The 21,987-nt window shown below is 41.0% G+C and overlaps 1 protein-coding gene across 17 annotated transcripts in view; it reads right to left on the bottom strand.

Annotated features, from left to right (window-relative positions):
* atp2b2 (ATPase plasma membrane Ca2+ transporting 2) overlaps positions 1-21,987 on the bottom strand; it is an 838,415-nt gene that overhangs the window by 174,797 nt on the left and 641,631 nt on the right. For all 17 annotated transcript variants that reach the window (XM_087994228.1, XM_087994235.1, XM_087994236.1 and 14 more), the window contains 3 exons: positions 21,249-21,413; positions 16,963-17,177; positions 15,494-15,736 (listed from right to left, as the gene is read on the bottom strand). In XM_087994228.1, the coding sequence (XP_087850354.1) occupies positions 15,494-15,736; positions 16,963-17,177; positions 21,249-21,413 (623 nt within the window). The remainder of the gene's footprint in view (positions 1-15,493; positions 15,737-16,962; positions 17,178-21,248; positions 21,414-21,987) is intronic.

Below are 21,987 nucleotides of genomic sequence, written 5' to 3'. Positions count from 1 at the left end.
ACTGGTCAATAGGTGGCTCTCTGACACTGAAGTAAAAGCATATTATCTTTTCAACTAAACAATGGAGAATATACCTCAAGATGGAGGCTCAAGTCTCCTCAGTTTTGTTGAACTTTAATATGAAAAACTCTCCACAGCATGGTGGCCTGCAGCTGCAGTTGAAAGACATTAAGCCTGCTTGGAGCCTTGCTTCTCCATCCTCCCCAAGCCTGGTTGCCACCTGAAGCTGTCAGGGACACTCAGCAAACTGGAAAGCTCATGGTGACCTCTCCCAACAGGCCTTCATCAAGATGAATCGATTCCTGCCACTTGTCAGCAGGTAGTTCTGGCAATGCTCCCTGTGGCCAAATAGCCAAGGGTGGGACAGAGCCAGTGAAACAGCACAGCAAATCAGCATTGAGAATTTACTGGGCTGCCTACCTTCATTCCTATTGCCATCATGACCTAAGGTTTCAGCATGTGACTGTGATCAAAATTAGTTATTTCTATCATGTCTTATTTCTATCATGTCAATGTCATTGACAACTATAACTAAGCTACTTGGGAAAATATATCTATGGATAAGTTTGGTTTCAGAACCTCCTTCAAAAGAATATGACAGGAGAAATTGTTAAATGTGTTACAATATCAGCAAGTTACAAGTTCCGAGCAAATTATACAATGATATGAATTTTTACACTCAGAAATATGACATATTTCCAAGCACTCTTACAGCTACCGTCTGTCGAGTGCCAAGTGTAGCTTCTTCTGGAATGGAAGGTTTAAATACTGAAGGAAGTTTTAATTCTGAAGAACAGTCACTGTACCCATATGTTAACTCTATTTCTTTCTCCAGATGCTGCCAGACCTGCTGAGTTTCTCAAGCAAACTGAGTTTCAGTTCAAATACAGATTGACTAGGTTCCTTATCAAACATCTACAGAGAATGGCCACATCAGCAAACCTTCTCAATCACATTCTGATCTTTTCATTTACACTCAAGTGCACTGCACTAATCAAACTCAGTGCTTACTCCAAGAACATTTCCTCTTACTTTTTGAAGCTCGAGCCTTCCAGCAATTGCAGTCTTTAGCTGTCCTCTTCCATTGTCTTGGCAGGTATTTCCATTGACTCTGTTCACCGCTAGTTTAATGTTGTTTTACTCTCTCTTTCCAATGTCTTTTTGTAGCTTCACCCCAGTGATCTTTATTTAATATCTAACACTTTTAAATGTACTGACTGCCTCTTTGTACTGGTTAAGTTATTTGACTGGCTCATATACTTTACCTGCTGTTTTTTCTTCCATCTAGTTTTGCTCAGACCTATAAAGTAGTTGCACTATTGTTCTCCATCAATTCTAAACTGTAAACCTAGACTCTCCCTTCCCAGAGAGCAGTGTACCTACTGTGCTCCGACATGTTTTGTATTTTGTTAACATGCAGTTGATGTAGTCAAAACAGCTGGAACACTTCCAGTTTTAATTGTACGCAATAAATCCGGTAAAAAGACTGGCAATAACATTCAGCTTTCAGATTGGTAGATTACAGAGGTACATCCTGTATTGGATATACAACATGACCCTCAGTTGTATTGTATTGTATTGTATCAGTATAATAACTTCCTTTGGATTATTTTGGTCAACCTTAGATCAATTGCTCATTGTTACAGTCTTAGTTCTGAAACATGAACTTCAGCCTGTATTCATTTCATAAAACTGCAAGACAATCCCACTCCAATGGGACTTCAATGAGAAGTCAGCACTCGAAGAAATATTCCAGAATGTTGAGCAAGCTAAAATTTAAATTACTCTCCTTGAGTGTAATTCAGCCTCTCATGAATATTAACCTGAAGAAGCCAGATGTCTTCTTCAAACAGTTTAATGTCTCATATCAAACTTATCCTACCTGCAGCAGACTTATTTGATATCATGAGAATTAAATTAGATGATGCATTTCTTAGTATTCTCAGGCAGGCTGACAGCTATTTAAATAGAATTGTAAGATTGTGCTCTGCACAGAACTTCTCTACCATCTATGAGGTGTTTGACAGAATACTCTTCACTCACCTGAACGGCTCCATTTTTGACAACAATAAAGAAGTTGATATCATCCAAGACAGAGCACATGACTTGATCAACTTTCCACGTCAGTTCGCTAATTGCAACTGCAGTGTATACCATATACAAGATACCTTGCGACAGCTCACCAAGCCATCTTAAATTGCACCTCCCAAGTCCCCAATCTTTGTCATCTAGAAGGATAAGGCAACAAATACCTGTAGCATCAACACTCAAAGTTATGCACTTTCCCAACTTGGAAATTTATTGCAGTCATTGGGTCAAAGTTCTTGAACTCACTATCAAACAGCACATGAACAGCAACTGTTCAAAAAGGAAACAGCACCATCTTCTCAAAGGCAATTGTGGATAGGTAATAAATCATAGGAGAGCATAGAATCCCAACAGTGCAGATAGAGGCCATTCAGTTCATCAAGTCTGCAACATCCTACCCTATCCACATAATCCCAAAGTTAACCCATCTAGCCTGCACACTACAGGCATTTAGCATGGCAAATCCACCTAACTTGTATATCTTTGGACTGAAGTAGGAAACTGGAGCATCTGGTGGAAACCCATGCAGACACAGAGAGAATGTGCAAACTCCACTCAGTAGCCCTAGGCTATAATCAAGCGCAGGTTCCTGGCACTGTGAAGCAGCAGTGTTAGTCACTGTGCCACCGTGCCACCCAATGAGAGGCTTTGCACTCACATCCTGAGAATTAAAAAGCATTCTCGTAGACTGTTAACTGAACTAAAAAATTCTAAAGTTTTAACAGTACCAGTTATTCCGCAGAATTCTGCATAGTGTCTGGCCATACAGCAAGGTAACATACATTCCATTTTAAGCTGGTGAGAGATAGTTCCAAGAAGCTTTTACTTGCTGATAACATGAGTTATCAATAGACAGTCTAACAGGTTTATCCTCTGGCACCACCAGTCAGAATATGTTATAGGGAACTGACATACCCATCAGCAATATGTCATTGAAATCTTGATATTAAGCTCCCACTTGGCCCAGGACCAGAGGGAGGATTTTCCCATCAGCCCCCAACTTCCTAGAGGTGGTAAACCTGCCTGAAGTAGGTTCCTAGTGGTAAACCTGGGGCCTGGATCTCCAGGCAAACTCAGGGGCCTTCCTTCCTGCTGGATGCTGCAGTAGCCACAAGCCACCAGTTGAAGCATTACAGCGCCTCCCAATCTCCTGTTCCTTTTTATTATTTATTTAGTGGGATGTGGCATCGCTGGGGGCTGGCCAGCATTTATTGCCCATCCTTAGTTCCCCATGAGAAGGCGGTGGTGAGTGCCTACTTGAACTGCTGCAGTTCATCTGCTGTGACTTGACCTACAATGCCCTTAGGGAGGGAATTCCAGGAATCTGACCCAACGACAATGAAAGAATGGTGATACATTTCCAAGTCAGGTGAGTGGCTTGGAATGGAACTTGCAGATGGTGGTGTTCCCATATATCTGGTGCCCTTATCCTTCTAGACAGAAGTGATCATGGGTTTGGAAGATGCTGTCTGAGGATCTTTGGTGAATTTCTGCAGTGCATCTTGTAGATAGTACACACTGCTGCTACCGAGTATCAATGGTGGAGGGAGTGGATGTTTGTGGATGTGGTGCCAGTCAAGTGGGTTGCTTTGTCCTGGATGGTGTCAAGCTTCCTGAATGTTGTTGGAGATGCACCCTTCTAGGCAAGTGGGGAGTATTCCATCACACTCCTGACTTATGTCTTGTAGATGATAGACAGGCTTTGGGAAGTCAGGAATGGAGTTGTTCTCTGCAGTATTTCTAGCCTCTGACCTGCTCTTGTAGCCACTGGGATTATATGACAAATCCAGTTGAGTTTCTGATCAATGGTAATCCCCAGGATATTGATAGTGGGTGATTCAATGATGGGATGTTCTGACAATCGACAATGGTTTCATGGTTAACAGTATATTCTTAAAGATTTTTTAAATTTGAAATCAAATTCCATCATCTGCCATGGTAGAATTAAAAGTCTAGAGTTAATACCACTAGACCGTCGCCTCCCCATATCAGGCAATGGCAGTGGCCGGACCGCAAAATCCATTTTTAAAAATTCAACTCATAAAAAATGAGAAAGAAGGAACCTTCATTTTGAAGTGCTTTCTCCCACAGCCTTGATCCTTAAAAATAGATTTCTGGTTGTCCCTCCATTTTCACCCACTGTCCTAAACTGTGATAGTTCTCTGCTCCCAACTGGAGCCTGATAGCTGGGTTCAGAAACTTGGAATGAAAATCCTGTCCATAGTTTTCTGTTTTACAAGATGAACCCACTGAATTGATCACCTCCCAGTTAATTCACAGCAAAGCCCATTTCCCATTAACACAAACGGATTCCATCTTTGAGAGGATTGGGTAGGGTGACAGAAGGTAGAGGTTAATAATTAGAGGTGATTACATTATTGCTGACATCTCACATTTCTGCAACAGGCTCAAATGATGCGAGGTGTAGTGTTTAAACTTTCAGGGTTTGATTATGATAGTCTAAGAACTGATTGTGCTTGATTGGTTAAGCTTAGGTATTGACTCAGAAATAAGTCAACAGACACCACAGAAGCTACAACTGAGATAAGCACAGTGTAGATGTTTGGTGATCTTTGATGCAGAGATGTTTTAAAACATTGTAATTAAAACCTGTCGCACACAGAAACTAGAATGATCACCGCACAGTTCTGAGATAACATGTCTGCAACACAGGGATATTCCAGGGTCAGTTTCTGTTGTGTTATTCCTTGGAGAAGGGCATGTTCATGGTGCCATCACCACATCATGGCATATGCCCTTATGTTGTAAAACTCTTAGTCTCAATCCTACTGAGTCCTCTTGCAGCACAACATTTGAGGACCATACTGCAGTTGATCAAGTTTGCTCAGTTTGAGCAAGACAAGCAAGTGACTGTGATTGTAGCGGACATTCAGATATACCAGAAGCTGATATGAAAGTTCATGGATTGCTTCAATACTGTGTGACCCATGTCTCATCCTCATGTTATGAGAGTTAACCTAAATACTAATGTGACAGTTGCAGTTTATCAGATAATTCTATACTGTCATGTCAGTTTGTGTGGTGGAGAGAGGAAGCGCTTCAGCGATACCCTCAAGGCCTCAGTGTGGCATTCCCACTGACACCTGGGAATCACTGGCCCAAGACTGTTCAAAGTGGAGGAGGGTATCCAGGAAGGTGTCCTGCACTTGCCATCGGGAAAAAGTGGAAGCAGGGTGAAAACATTGAAAGGAGTGCACTGCCGCACCAACGCCTCAGCCACCCCCTTCCCATGACCACCTTCCGCCTCAAGTGTAACAGTGCCTGCAGGAGCCACATCGGTCTGTACAGCTACCTACAGACTCACCCTGAGAGTAGAAGAGAGTCATTCTCATCTGCAAGGCACCACCACTGATGATGATTTAGGAAGCCTCAGAAAAAAACACTCTTCCCCACTTTTCTGAGATAAGTGATTTAAACCAAAGAAAAATTTACAATTACATTGTCGCTTATGAGTTCAGGATGACCCAAGTGACTTAAAGCCAAATAAGCCCTTTTGAAGTGTGGCCACTGTTGCAATAAGAGTCAATTTTTGCACAGCAAGCTTCCACAGGTAACAAAGGAAAATAAATGAGAAGATTGTCAGTTTTAGGAGATGGCTGAAGGATTACTGTTGTCCACGGTCCCAGGAGAATATCTCTGCTCTTCTTTTAAATCATGAGATCTTTTCAGACCAGCCGAGAGACGGATCCTTGGTTTAAAAACTCATTCAAAGGTTAGCACACACAACAGTGCAACATCATCACAGTGCTGCAGTGCAGTGAGACTTGAGCATATATTTTTCAAACTCAGAAGTAATAATGCTTCTTATTGAGTAATGACTGAGAATTCCAGGTTGCTGACAATGAAAATGTCAAATGCAGCAAGTTTCAGTTCTTTCGAAAGGCACACACTCAGCAATGGAGAGAGGCTGAAAAGGAAGGGGCTATTTTCCCTGGAACGTCAGAGGCTGAAAGGGAAATGTACAGAGATTTGTAAAATCATGAGGGGCATAGACAGTGTAACTGATCTTTTTCAGAGGGTTGGGAAGTCCGAAATGAGAGGGCATAGGTTTAAGATGCCAGGGGAAAGATTTAAAAGGGACCTATGGGCCACCTTTTTCATGCAGTGGATGTTGCATGTACAAAATGAGCTGCCAGAGGAAGTGGTGGAGGCTAGGACAATTACAGCATTTAAAAGGCACCTGGATGGGTATATAAAAAGTTTTGAGGACTATGGGCCAAATGCTGGCAAATGGAAATAGCTTAAGTTAGGATATCTGGTCAGCATGAACAAGTTAGAAGGATCTGTTTCCGTGCTATACTTCTCTATGAAAATGACTCTATAGTAGCCAATTTAAATGCATGTCACTTTAAAAAAATTTAATTAGACTTTTGACCCAATGTAACAATATACTTCAGATGTTAATCCTGTTAATCATAAGACTAAAAGAGAAATTGAGTCAATTGTTTCTAGAATGTGTATGCTGACCTTGGGAAACATCAAAGCATTTATAAGTATTAAATCTACAATAATGTGCCAGCAATTATGCTGTAATTGATAGCATATTTGCCTATTTCTGTACTGAAATATTGTAAACTCAGAGACATGTCTAGTCACATAGACTTCCACACTGGCAGAATTCACTGTTCATCCCACAGTACAGAGTTTGTGCACTGGGAGATGTGCAATTATAACTGAATGTGTTTTAAATCTGGCTCTGTGTATTTGTTCCTAAAACTCACACTATTATTCTCCTTAAAGTCAATGCTCTCCCCTCATGCCCCTACTTGGTTGGAAGTGCACTATTAATTGAAAGCAGTACCTGTTCCTACCATCGATAATGTTGTATTGGGTCCTGCCAAAGTTAAATGGGTCAAATGCCACATTGTATTACACAAAATAACTTATTTTATTATTTTTGAATCTTTTAATTTTTTATTAAATTGTTTAAAAACAGATTTGCTCAAAGCTACTCATCTTACACTCATCAGGACAATTTACAAGAACACAAAGTCAAGGGGAAACCATCATTTAATCTGTGTAAGAATAGAATGCTGATATATCAAGTGGACTCGGATTGGTAAAGGCATTGCCTTGGAGAATGCAAGCACCAATTTTGATTGACAATTTGACCAGGCTTTGTTTAAATTTTAGATCATGCAGGTTGACTCTGATTGGCCAGTGCATTGCCCTGGGAAATGAACCAGCCACCGAGTTTGTTGAGTTGAAACAAGCCCAGTGTCTGCATATGTTCTTCTTGCCTGCTAAATCAGGGTCCTGTGTACTAACTTATGTAACTTCCTCTACTTGCAAATACACCACCCTGTGAGTTCAACTGCCAATTCTAAATCAGTTGTCAGTATAATTGTTCACGTATTCACCAGCAAATGTTGTACACTTCACTCTCCCTGAGTTGAAGAAATGACAAAAAACAAAGAGCACTCTGACACTCATTCCTCAGACATTCACTCCTCTGAAAACACTCATGCCTTTGCTCAAACTCATACCAACTCATGCATTCACTCACACCATTGTTTCCTCATACCTTCCATGCCAAGCAATGCACCCCACCTGCTCTCTTTGATTCTCATGCCTTCCATGCCAATCGCTGCACCTTTACTCACACCTATACTACTTTATAGGCACTGTTATCTTCATGCCTACTCGTGCCAACATACATCCCTCACCCATCGCCCTTTGCCTTGACACTATGCATTTTCAGTATCCACTACTGGTAGATCTCCGAACTCATGCCACAATTAAATACATTGCTTAAGTGTCTACTCGTTATTTCATTATTTAAAATAACAATTCAATTTGTTTTAAAAATCATTTCATTTGATGTCTTTTATCACTATCATCAACCTGAGCTACAAATCTTCTCAAAAATCATTAATGTCTTTTAATGTATTCATAAAACAAAATATTGTGATCATACCATTCAAAGAGCTTAACCTCACTTGGATTTGTCAAATAAATTGGAAAATGACTGGCACTCCATTGTGATAATGAAAGGTTGTGAAATTAATCATGCAGCAAAAGTCTATCGTGACAACCCTCAAGCTTAAATCAACAGATAGAGTGAAAATATGCACTGATTCTTTTTAACATTGCAACTCATTTCAAATATCTAAAGGACAGGGATTTAACTACCTTCACACTTGCCAGTTCTCTTGACAGTTCCAAAGTGTTTTTGCACATTCATTGTTCTTTTCTCTCAAAGGGCACCTTAACTCTCCCAGAGGTCCAAAAGCTACCTCACCTCTCTAAAAATATATCTTATCTTTCCAAAATCGATACTCTACTTCTCTGAAGACGTTTGGTAAATTCAGACCTTCTCCTACTCAGAGCAGAGTGTATAAGACATGTTGTAGCCATTTCAATACTGAAATCAAATTTGACTGAGGCAGCTGCACATTAGACATGCATTGCTTCCATGAATGTGCAAATTAGAACTCAGCCCCATGCCATCCCACTCTCCCCAGCACCCCACAAGAACCATAGCAATCAATGGAAATAAATCTGCAGAAGATGATTGGGTCTAATACATTTGCTTCAGTAATGTAAGTAGCAATATCCTAGGGCAGAGATGATTGCCTCCAATAACCATAACCTTTGTGCCAGGCATGATTCTAACCAGTGGAGCTATACCCCTGATTTCCCTAAACTCAAGCTTTGCCAGGGTTTGGTGATGCCAGACATGGCCAAATGATGCTATGGTGTCAAGGGCCATCCTAATTAAAAAATAATTCTAATAAAATTCAATTCGCTTTCTTAATTAATTAACAAAATTACATGCTAAAAATGCAAGCTTAAACTTTTGATTTTGACTTTTTGTACTTTCAAGTGACATCATCAGTATATTCCTGTCAGGGTGAAAGGGAAGGCTGGTAGGTATAGGAAATGCTGGATGATTAAAGAAATTGAGGGTTTGGTTAAGAAAAAGAAGAAAGCCGATGTTAGGTATAGACAGGATATATCAGGTGACTCCTTAGAAAAGTATTAAGGCAGTAGGAGTATACTTAAAAGGGAAATCAGGAGGGCAAAAAGGGGTCATGAGATAGCTCTGGCAAATAGGGTTATGGAGAATCCAGAGGGTTTTTACAAATGCATTAAGGATAAAAGGGTAACTAGGGAGAGAATAGGACCCCTCAAAGATCAGCAAGGCAGCCTTTGTGTGGAGCCACAGGAGATGGGGCAGATACTAAACGAGCATATTGCACCAGTGTTTACTATGGGAAAGGACATGGAAGATATAGAGTGTAGGGAAATAGATGGTGACATCTTGCCCATATTACAGAGGAGGAAGTGCTGGATGTCTTGAAACACATAAAAAATGGATAAGGTGTACCCTAGAACTCTGTGGGAAGCTAGGGAAGTGATTGCTGGGCCACTTGCTGAGATATTTGTATCTCAGCAAGAGAGGTACTGGAAGACTGGAGGTTGGCTAACATGGTGCCACTATTTAGCACAAAGTGATAAGGACAAGCCAGGGAACTATAGACCAGTGAGCCTAATTTCTGTGGTGGCTAAGTTGTTGGAGGGATTCCTGAGGGACAGGACAGACATGTATTTGGAAAGGCAAGAACTGATTAGGGATAGTCAACATGGCTTTGTGTGTGGGAAATCATGTCTCACAAATTTGATTGAGGTTTTTGAAGAAGTCACAAAGAGGGTTGATGAGGGCAGAGCGGTAGACATGATCTATATGGGCTTTAGTAAGGCATTTGACAAGGTTCCCCATGGGAGACAGGTTAACAAGGTTAGATCTCATGGGGTATAGGGAGAACTAGCTATATGGAGACAGAACTGGCTCAAGAGGCTGGTGGTGGAGGGTTGTTTTTCAGACTGGAGGCCTGTGACCAGTGGAGTGCCACAAGGATCAGTGCTGGGTCCACCACCTTTAGTCATTTATATAAATAATTTGGATGTGACCATAAGAGGTATAGTTAGCAAGTTTGCAGATGACACCAAAATTGGAGATGTAGTGGACAGTGAAGAAGGTTACCTCAGATTACTACAGGATCTTGACCAGATGGGCCAATGGGCTGAAAAGTGGCAGGTAGAGTTTAATTTAGATAAATGCAAGGTGTTGCATTTTGGGAAAGCAAATCTTAGCAGGACTTATACACTTAATGGCAAGGTCTTCGGGAGTATTACTGAACAAAAACGTTGGAGTGCAGGTTCACAGCTCCTTAAAAGTAGAGTCGCAAGTAGGTAGGCTGGTGAAGAAGGCGTTTGGTATGCTTTCCTTTTGTTGGGCAGAGTATTGAGTACAGGAGTTGGGAGATCATGTTGCGGTTGTACAGGACATTGGTTCAGCCACTTTTGGAATATTGCGTGCAACTCTGGTCTCCTTCCTATCGGAAAGATGTTGTGAAACTTGAAAGGGTTCAGAAAAGATTTACAAGGATGTTGCCAGGGTTGGAGGATTTGAGGTATAGGGAAGAGGTTGAAAAGGGTGGCGCTGTTTCCCCTAGAACATCAAAGGCTGAGGGGTGACCTTATAGAGGTTTATAAAAGCATGAGGAGCATGGATAGGATAAATAGACAAAGTCTCTTCCCTGAGGTGGGGGAGTCCAGAACTAGAAGGCATAGGTTTAGGGTGAGACGGGAAAGATATAAAAGAGACCGAAGGGGCAATGTTTTCATGCAGAGGGTGGTTTGTGTATGGAATGAGCTGCCAGAGGAAGCGGTGGAGCCTAGTACAATTGCAACATTTAAAACACAGCTGGATGGTTAAATGAATAGAAAGAGTTTACACGGAATTGAGCTGGGTGTTGGCAGGTGGGACTAGATTGGATTGGGATATCTAGTCGGCATGGACGAGTTGGACCGAAGGGTCTGTTTCTGTGCTGTACATCTCTATGACTCACTGACTCTACTGCTCCAAAATATTTATACATCAAGTGGAAGTAAACAGTAATCTTGTCAGAACTCAACGATTTGGCCATCAGGAGAAACAAAAACCATTCCAAAATAGCATATGGTGCACCACAATCCTTCATAGCCAACACATGCTCAGCCTTCATTTCATTTCTGCACAGGTCACAGCTACATCATCAGGGCCAGCACAGCTTGACTAAAACATTTTGTAGACGATCATATGCTGCTCAATACAACTGTACAGTTGAACAGCATCTACATCAACCACAAGCAAAATCACTTTGAAATAAAAATGAGAAATGAAGCAGCTACACAAAGTGTTTTGAAAACACTTTCCTTTGGTGATCCTAATGAGAAAGGTGTTAAATTGCAATTCTGGCACTAACACTGTTTTGGTCCCCTGGCTTTTCACTTCCTTCTGTTCACTACACTGTGAGATGTCCTTTTAGTTCTATGATTTATTCAAGTTCAAACTGTCAATTTGCTAAGTATGACCGTGTCTTAAGAACAATAGCCTAGTTTCTTTATCAAATATTTTGTGTAAGATAAAGCTTACAGATGGTGGCTCGGTGCAGGGAAACTGGCACATTAGCATGGTTTGTGAAGTGCTATTTCAGCCAGGAAGACAGATCTCATTGTTTGTCCTTGAAAGATATCACAAAGGACTGCATTAATGATATCTGGGTTCCAGCAGAGTAATTCCCTTTCCTAATTTGCCAGCCAGATGGAATAAAATGGTTTCTACCTAGCTCTGGCATTTGTGCTTTTGCAGGCTGTTTTTGTTCTACCCTTCAATTGTGTCCTGTAAATGCAGGCCAGCTCTCATGATTGCACTGGAAGAGTGCATTCTGATTAACTTACAGTCACAGAGGGGCATGATGTTCAAGCTGATGGGTGGCTGCACCTAATCGGAACATTTAGATAATAGCATTACGGCAAGTCTGTGCTCAAGTGTTCCTGAATTTAATGTGACCCGGTTTAATTTATCATTTATACTCATGCAAAATTTTATACTATGGCCATCAATTGATAGAATATTAAAATATGTAATTTATTACTGATGTTAATTGAACTAAAAGGCTTTCTATTCTGTAGATAACTATGCAATAAATATTCAATCTAAACAACACGTGACTACCATGAAATGTAAGTCAATGGGAATACAGTGCAGTGTATCATTAAACAGGCTGCTGATTAGATAGAAGCTTTGTGTTACTGACATTGATCAATTTCATCCTGACCCACTCATAAATCAACAGAATTTTATTTCTGGTTTTGCTGATTCTTCTTGCTAATCCTACTTTCTAATCCTCCCACATTGGAAGAGAATGTGGACTGTTTCCTGCAAAGACTGGAGTCCTGTGGTGAGATTGCTTTTATATGTTTAATATATGTCGGTAGGGTGTGGTTATTGTTACATCAAGATATGAAAAAACAGTATCTTTTTTGTAGTCACCAATCAAATAATGTTTAGTCAATATTGCTTGTACTTTGCTTGTTGCAGTAAAAATCTTAAAACCTTACATTTTCTTGTATGGTTCCTTTACATTGGACACCAAGAATTTGAATGTATTTTTGAAAATTAGTAGTTCTTTGGGGACCATCACAAAATCAATATCAACCATCCACTCATACAGTTCCATCTGAAGTATTTGATCTAAAATTATGCTGCTCAGAGAAGAAGCCACAGTTTTGAATGTAAGGAAATTGTTTCAATATTTTACATCTATTTCTCTCATTAAATGTGACACTGAATATCAGCCTTTCGCACACTGTAACATATAAGTTCTACTTCAATCCTAATTCAGAATTGTCTTCTGCAATAAAACTTTAGAGCTCATTGTTCCAAGTTTATCCCGAGTATTTAGATTCATGCACTCAAATGACTATTGGCATTTCAAGCATGAAAATCTCATATCACGTTTATATTGTAGAACTCCGAGTGCAATAGTACTCCAATACAAAGGAGGTCGTCTTATCTAAGACAACAGAAAATCTAGTCAGGTGGAGTGTAAACCATTGGTTAACACAATCCTCTGTTTCATACGAAGTGATTTAAAGATTGCCTGTTACATAAACAGGATCATACATACCCTATTCTGCAAGGTAGTTGGAACAATTTCCACAAAAACCTTTTTATAATTATCATGCCATTGCTATTGCCCACAGGGAAGATCTAGACAGGCAGTTGTCCTGTCAGCTGCCATCTTCCTTTGTCAGCTACACCTTTGATGCTTTCTCACTTGCATTTGCACTGGAGGCATATTTTGCCATGTTATTTGAGGTGAGATGGATTTGATGCTGCAGAACATTTATAATGGCAACAAACCTCCTTCTGTTACATTTCTGTCAAAAATCACTGGCCTATTCCTGACAGATATGAGCCTCTGTTGGCGTCAGTGTAATCAGTTCCTTCAATTTGTTTTCCAACCAGTTGATAATGATTGGTGGAGAAGAGTCATAAATGACCAACTTGAATCCATTCTAATTTGAGTATTCAAGCTTTTAATTTGCACGATTAGAAAAACAGACGAACTTTAACGAGGGTGCATTTGATTTGCCCCTTTCATCTAAAATATACAGCATTTATCATTCAGCACATTATAAATAAAAGATAAATCCATGGTAGCATTGTAAGAGACTGAACTCTTCATTACGGTAGTGATACCAAGGTTGAGGCTTGGAATGGCCCTTGATATTACATCACTCAGTGTTTCCCTAGAGTACAATATAAGAAACATTTCTCAAATACAACTTAACCCTTCATCTTAAAAAATATCACATTAAATGGGAAAATATTTGTGAGGAAGTTGGACATAATACATCCAGCAATAAAGGAGGTGATAGTGTTGGCTGAGGAGAAAATAAATGGGAAAAGAGCAGAAGAGTATTCAGAAAGAATAACAGAAATTGCAGGAGTTATAGAGAAAGAGAGAGAGAGTGAGTATAAATATGGAAAGTGTAATACAATCCATTGTGGATAATGTCCTCAGTGATGGAAATGTGTTGCTGGAAAAGCGCAGCAGGTCAGGCAGCATCTAGGGAACAGGAGAATCGACGTTTCGGGCATTAGCCCTTCTTCAGGAATGCCCGAAACGTCGATTCTCCTGTTCCCTAGATGCTGCCTGACCTGCTGAGCTTTTCCAGCAACACATTTCCATCTCTGATCTCCAGCATCTGCAGACCTCACTTTCTCCTCGATAATGTCCTCAGTATCTTAGTAAGAAAACAGTGCTTTAGAATCCTAGGCTTATGAAGAAATTGACAACAGGTCCAAGAATGGATTGGTGCTTAGGGGAATAGAATTGCCTGCTGTGAGCTCAGATGGCATGGTATATGCATGTATACTTCATGTAGGGAAAGGGAGATAAAGATGAGGACAAGTAGGGAAAAGAAAAAAGACAACAGGAAGCTTTTCTTCACATAGCGATTTGTACAACAAACTTTATTTTCAGATTAGAGATTGTGCCAAATACAATGGGGACATTCAAAATTAGATTGCATAGATCAATGAAGGAAAAGGGGTTGAATAGATATGGGGATAGAGTAGTTAAATCTTAGGTATTTTCTTTCATCTGGATCGGCACAATATGGACCATTTAGGCAGAATAGCCCACTTCTATGATTTAATTTCTATGTATTTTGATGGCACACACAGCTGAATTGATTAATCTAATCTGAACAAATCTTCTTGACCTCGTCTGGGTTTGAAGAGTTCATTTGATCATATTACCATTACAGAATAAGAAAATACGCAGTTTCTTGATCTTGCTAATAACAATGGAAGCTACCAAAATGACACTGCGATGTGAAAAGATTATCCACTACCTATGAGTTATCTACATACAGTGTAACTTTATGACAAAAATTTTAGAAAGTATGATAGTTCTTGATATAACCTCTTGCACAATGTAGAATGCTATAAGCTCAAAAGGGTGACTGTGAGACCTGTAGTTCTGGCCAATTATTACTGGATGGTTTAGCCAGAAAGAACTTAGGAATATTACCTACTAAAGGACAAGTCTAATCATGAAACCCTGAACACAAAGGAAAAGGAACACAATCATGAACAAAATCCCAATGGGCCACAAAACATGGATCCCTTGAAAATCTCAATGAAAATGATTCTGATACAGAAATATGTGATACGACCAATTTTATTTGTCAGGAATAACATCAAGCAAAGATTAATTTACATTAACAAACAGCATTCAAATGTTACTGAGAATAGAACTAATGAGCCATTTGCTTGAAAGCTGTTGGAAAAACGCAGTCCAGAAGAGACTACCGCAGCCCTTCTGGTAAATACAAAAATTCACAAAATGCCAATCAGCACCTCTTATGCTCATCAATAATTTCCTCTGCAAAATCTTCAACCCTCTTGAATCTGCTGACATTACCTGCCCCATTAAGCCATTGTGTTCAATAATCAAATGGCAACCTGGAAACAACTTTGCTCCTGAAAAAACAAGTCACTCAAGAACAGCATTCAAGACACTAATAAGAAAGAAAAACTTACCAGTATTTTGGAAGTGTAAGCACTGTTGAGAGATATTGCATTAACAAGCATGTCCAGTGTTTTTGATGGAAGGGCATCAGGATCTGGGACTTCTTTATAATGGACATCACCAACATACGCCTGCACAACAGTCATTCGATTTGTTGTCAAAGTGCCTGTTTTGTCAGAGCAGATTGCTGTAGCATTACCCATGGTCTCACAGGCATCCAAATGTCTCACTAGATTGTTGTCCTTCATCATTTTCTAGTCAAAAGGAGGCACAATACAATAACAAGTAATTACAGATCAATATTCTGAAGAGATCTTTTATAACACAGAAATGCTAATGACTTTCAAGACTGAACAATTTCAATTTATATATTTTGTTTCAGTTTGCTTCCTTGATAAATCCCCTGAATCCTTGGCCAAGAGAATGAGCAGGGACATCTCAAAAACCTTCATAAAACCACACTCTGTTGCTGAGAGAAAGTGGAGACTAAAGCATAGCCTCGGAGAAATCTGTGACCTTCCCTTCCTCCTCTTAGCTTGACATCTTGATTTCTCATTACTTCGGCTGATAACCTATGCAGAATAAATCATATCCTTTCTGATGGAATTCAGAGTATAAATATGGACCAAATCAGAGATTTGAATCAAACTCTTGCAATAGAAGGGTCCATCAATTTTAACAGTGTTATGAGTTTTAATCATTTGATATTCTTCATATTCTTCTCAATGTGAAGTTAATACCCTCAAAACTTATCACAAAGTTTGGGGACAAATTTATTTAACCTATCAGTGAGTGAGAAGAGTGACACTGCTTTAGGCACATGCACTTATTTTGGTTAGAAAATTTTCATATACACTCAACGATACAGATAAATGTGTACTTATTTGCCCAATGTTGACTGTCATTTTGTAATTAAGGAAACACAGCACTCACAACAATCAAGCCCATTGTTCTTTTCTGGAACAATCACCAAGTGCAGAGCCTACTTACCCGTTCAGCTTTACATTATCACAAGTCAAACCTTTCCAAATTTAGAATTTGACTTATTTAAAAAGTTTATAACATGCCTCAAATCGTTCTCAGGATCTTTGATTCAATCATAGTATTTATGTATCTCAATGTAGACAACATAAAGGAAGCCTCATGTGCACATCCTGAAGCTAATCCAATCAAGGCTGTCTAATACTACAAGTACTTCATTGATAATATAAATTACATAGTTGAAGCATAACACTTGGGTAGGCTTTGTTTATTATTCATTCACTGCCTCAATGGGATCATTGATATCAGCTTGCTTCTTCTCCAGTTCACTTCAAGCATCCTTCAGTCTATATTTCAACTACTGGACTTACAAAATCTCTATTATGCAACTTGATGCCAACAGAAATGATTACATCTTTGAAAACGTATTATGGAGGAAAGTAGTCTGTGAAGTTTATCTCTGAAATTAATAGTATAGTGTAAGTGAGCATATCCATACCTTCACAGAATAGGCAAGTGAGATGGTGACTGCAAGTGGAAGACCCTCTGGGACAGCCACAACAAGTACAGTGACACCAATAATAAAGAATTTAACGAAGAATTGGATGTAGACCGGTGTGCATTCAGGCAGCCACTGTAGTTTTTGAATCACAAAAGTATCGATGGCAAAGTACAACACAAGAATAATAACCGTGATTGCCGACATCACCAACCCTAGAAAAATTCAATGAGAATATACTCAGTCACAGTGTTATAGCAGCCATTTGCTTCATGTTTAACATTTCAGCTGAGAAGTTTAGATACACAATGTAGGAGATTTACCAAATAGTGAGAAGGACTGCAAATGACTTCAGGAAGACAGACAGGTTCACAGAATGTGCAGGCAGGTGGTAAATGCTATTAATGTAGGTAAGTGTGAGGTAATATATTCTGTGACAGTAAAAACAAGGCTTGGCAGTTATTCACTTTCTGTAAAGTTATTCACTTAATGTAAAGACCTTGAACAATGTGAGAACAGACTACTCATGGGTTAAATAAACAATTCCCCAAAGGTGTCAATACAATAATAACAAACCCAAGAGAACTTTAGCTTTTATAAATGTTGGAGTACGGCACATGATGAATTTAAACAGAATATTGGTTAGGACACAAGTTAATGAAATGTATAATTTTGGCAGAGCAGAAACCTTGGACATGTTGTGTCAATCCCGTTTACACTGTTTGTCAAGAAGTTGCTATTGAACTTCTGTCGAAGTTACAACTTGTAATCGGGGCATACCTATGGAAACACTTAATTGCTATCGTTTTTGCTTCTGATTGAATTCAAATAGTTACATTTCAAATGCACCAAAGTAGATAACAGTCATTCACTGGTTTATTTCTGAAGGCAATGACCCGCCAATGAGAATCAACCTGCTTTGTTTAAAATGTAAACAATGTTTGACGGGTGACAGTCAATCATTATTAACTATGTATTCTCTATGACAACACCTCTACTGATCAAATTCCTTTTGCCAACGAAACATATAAATGTTGCTTTCCCTTCACTTTGGCATTATTGAGAACTGTCCTGATCATAGAATCTCTACAGTGTGAAAGCAGGCATTCAGCCCATTGAGTCCGCACTGACCCTCCAAAGAGCATCCCACCCAGACCAACCTCCCTACCATATCTCTGCACTCACCATGGCTAACCCAACTATCCTGCACATTTCCAGACATTATGGACAATTTAGTGCAACCAATACACCTAACCTGCACATCTTTGGACTATGGGAGGAAACTGAAGCAGTGGAGAAAATCCATGCAGACACGGGGAGAATATGTAAACTCCACACAGACAGCCGCCCAAGGATGGGATTGAACCTGGGTCCTTGGTGCTGTGAGGTAGCAGTGCTAATCACGGAGCCTATATTAGAGTGGTGCCAGAAAAGCACAGCAGGTCTGGCAGCATCTGAGGAGCGGGAAAACCGATGTTTCAGGCAAAAGCCCTTCATCAGGAATAGAGGCAGGGTGCCTGCAGAGTGGAGAGATAAATGAGAGTGGAGTGGGGGTGGGGAGAAAGTAGCATAGAGTACAATAGGAGAATGGGGGTGGGGATGAAGATGATAGGTCAGAGAGGAGGGTGAGGGAAGGTAGCAAAGAGTACAATGGGTGAATGGCGGTGGGGATGGAGGTGATAAGTCAGCATGCTCCTGCCCCACCGAACTCATCTCCACCTACCTTGACACTGTCCTATCCCCCCTAGTTCAGGAATTCCCCACATACGTTCGAGACACCACCCACACCCTCCACCTCCTCCAAGACTTCCGTTTCCCCGGCCCCTAACACCTCATTTTCACCATGGATATCCAATCCCTCTACACCTCCATCCGCCATGACCAGGGCCTCCACGCCCTCCGTTTCTTCCTCTCCCGACGTCCCCAACAGTACCCTTCCACCGACACTCTTATTCATTTGGCTGAACTGGTCCTCACCCTTAACAATTTCTCCTTCGAATCCGCCCACTTCCTCCGGACCAAAGGGGTAGCCATCGGCACCCGTATGGGCCCCAGCTATGCCTGTCTCTTTGTTGGCTACGTAGAGCAGTCCATCTTCCATAGTTACACCGGCATCACTCCCCACCTCTTCCTCCATGACATTGATGACTGCATTGGCACCACCTCATGCTCCCGAGAGGAGGTTGAGCAATTCATCAACTTCACCAACACATTCCACCCCGGCCTTAAATTCACCTGGACCATCTCTGACACCTCCCTCCCCTTCCTGGACCTCTCCATCTCCATTAATGATGACAAACTTGACACTGACATTTTTTACAAACCCACCGATTCCCACAGCTACATGGATTACACCTCTTCCCACCCTACCTCCTGCAAAAATGCCATCCCCTATTCCCAATTCCTCCGCCTCCGCCGTATCTGCACCCAGGAGGACCAGTTCCACCACAGAACACACCAGATGGCCTCCTTCTTTAGAGACCGCAATTTCCCTTCCCACGTAGTTGAAGATACCCTCCAACATATTTCGTCTATATCCCACGCCCCGGCCCACAAACCCCACCCCTCCAACTGTAACAAGGACAGAACCCCCCTGGTGCTCACCTTCCACCCTACCAACCTTCGCATAAACCACATCATCAGAAGACATTTTCGCCACCTCCAAACGGACCCCACCACCAGGGATATATTTTCCTCTCCACCCCTTTCCGCCTTCCGCAAAGACCGTTCCCTCCGTGACTACCTGGTCAGGTCCATGCCCCCAACAACCCATCCTCCCTTCCTGGCACCCTCCCCTGCCACCACAGGAATTGCAAAACCTGCACCCACACCTCCTCCATCCAAGGCCCCAAAGGAGCCTTCCACATCCATCAAAGTTTTACCTGCACATCCACCAATATCATTTATTGTATCCGTTGCTCCCGATGCGGTCTCCTCTACATTGGGGAGACTGGACGCCTCCTAGCATAGCGCTTTAGGGAACATCTCTGGGACACCCGCACCAATCAACCCCACCGCCCTGTGGCCCAACATTTCAACTCCCCCTCCCACTCTGCTGAGGACATGCAGGTCCTGGGCCTCCTCTACCACCGCTCCCTCACCACCCGACGCCTGGAGGAAGTACGCCTCATCTTCTGCCTCGGAACACTTCAACCCAAGTGCATCAATGTGGACTTCACCAGTTTTCTCATTTCCCCTTCCCCCACCTCACACCAGCACCAACCTTCCAGCTCAGCACTGTCCCCATGACCTGTCCTACCTGTCTATCTTCTTTTCCAATTATCCACTCCACCCTCCCCTCTGACCTATCATCTCCATCCCCACCCCCATTCACCCATTGTACTCTTAGCTACCTTCCCCTACCCTCCTCTCTGACCTATCACCTCCATCCCCACCCCCATTCACCTATTGTACTCTATGCTACTTTCTCCTCACCCCCACCCCCTCTCATTTATCTCTCCACTCTGCAGGCACCCTGCCTCTATTCCTGATTAAGGGCTTTTGCCTGAAACATCGATTTTCGTGCTCCTCGGAATCTGCCTGACCTGCTGTGCTTTTCCAGCACCACTCTCATCTAGACTCTGGTTTCCAGCATCTGCAGTCCTTGTTTTTACCTAACCACTGAGCCACCATGCCATCCCTGATGAACGCAAGACAAACAGTTTTGAAAAAAATTGTGCCTTTTGTCTTAGTACTACTCACATTTTATACTAACAAACAAATTATTTGAGGCGTGGTTTTAAGAGTTCATATGAAGTTCGATGATATGATTGCTAATGGTTCATATATGATTGTAAGCATTTTTATAAAATTATCGCTCTCACAATGTAGCTTCGCAAAAATTTGAACACAGCACTTCATACAGCCTATATGATTGTGCCAGCAGCAGGGTGAATTTCTTTAGTACTTAACACAGTTTTTGAGATCTATTTTAAACTGCAAATGCTGGAAATAATCAGCAGATCTGAGAATGTTTGTGGAGCTAGCAACAAAGTGAGTATTTCCATTTGATGGTATTACCATTAATGGTTTAGCAGAATGCTTACCCATTTGAAATGTCAATTCTGTCTCTTGATGCACAGATGCTACCAGATTTCTGATGACATCTAGCATTTTATGTTTTGCTTCAAATTTCTAGCATCTGCAGCATTTTGACTTTAATTTAGAAATGTTGATTTGACGAAGTCTGAAGATTTTCTGAAGAATCACTTTAGTAGCGACTGAAGCCTGTTCACAACACATTTTTGTTCACAATTATTAGTTCACTGAATTAGAAACCAGCTCACCTGCTTTCCCTATCTGCACTGCCAGTTTGGTCAGTTTGCCCTGCAGGACGGACTTTTCTTTCTTTGGTGCACCTCCCTTCCTCTTCTCCTTGTCTTCTCCATCACCGCCTTCTGCACTCTTGAGAGGTTGCATTTCCATGGCAGCTGCGCCATCTTGTTTCTTGGCTAATGCAAACAATTAAAGAAAGCCAGTCAAAAATACCTTGAACACAAGGATCTAGTATGTTTTCATAATCACCTGCTGTAAATCTACAAAAGCTTCCATCATTGATTTATTTTTAATGCAAAACACGATTTTTCTCCAGCAGTTACTTTTGGAAATATAACTGCGGACTCGTGCAGAGCTACAATACACCTTACAGTGCAATATTTGCTCAACTAATGAGGTAAAAACATTAATTATTAGATGACTGATCTACGGAGTGACTGGCAAAACAGCAGATCCTGTTGACAGAGGCCTGGTCTGCTTTGAGGAATGAATGAGTCTCCTTAGCAAGCTGCAAGTGAGCTTCAACCATTGAATAGGTGTCCGTTCTGGAGATAAGGTCCTCAGTTGGGACAGGTGATGGGCTGAAAGGGAAAGTGGTGGCAGCAGGCCACTTAATTGTTCTGGCTCCGAGAAAAACAACAATTTAAATCCTGGCTTTACAACAATGATCTTAAGCTTCCAGTAGTGATTGTAATGAGGTCAACTCACAGAATATGAGTTCCCTGATTGGAACTGTTTATCTTTTCCAAT

This window comes from Chiloscyllium plagiosum, unplaced genomic scaffold, assembly GCF_037043375.1.
Source record: "Chiloscyllium plagiosum isolate Xiang-an unplaced genomic scaffold, Cpla_swu_hap1 HiC_scaffold_14, whole genome shotgun sequence".
In the NCBI taxonomy this organism is placed as follows: domain Eukaryota; kingdom Metazoa; phylum Chordata; class Chondrichthyes; order Orectolobiformes; family Hemiscylliidae; genus Chiloscyllium; species Chiloscyllium plagiosum.
This window is presented reverse-complemented; position numbering and strand designations above follow the sequence as displayed.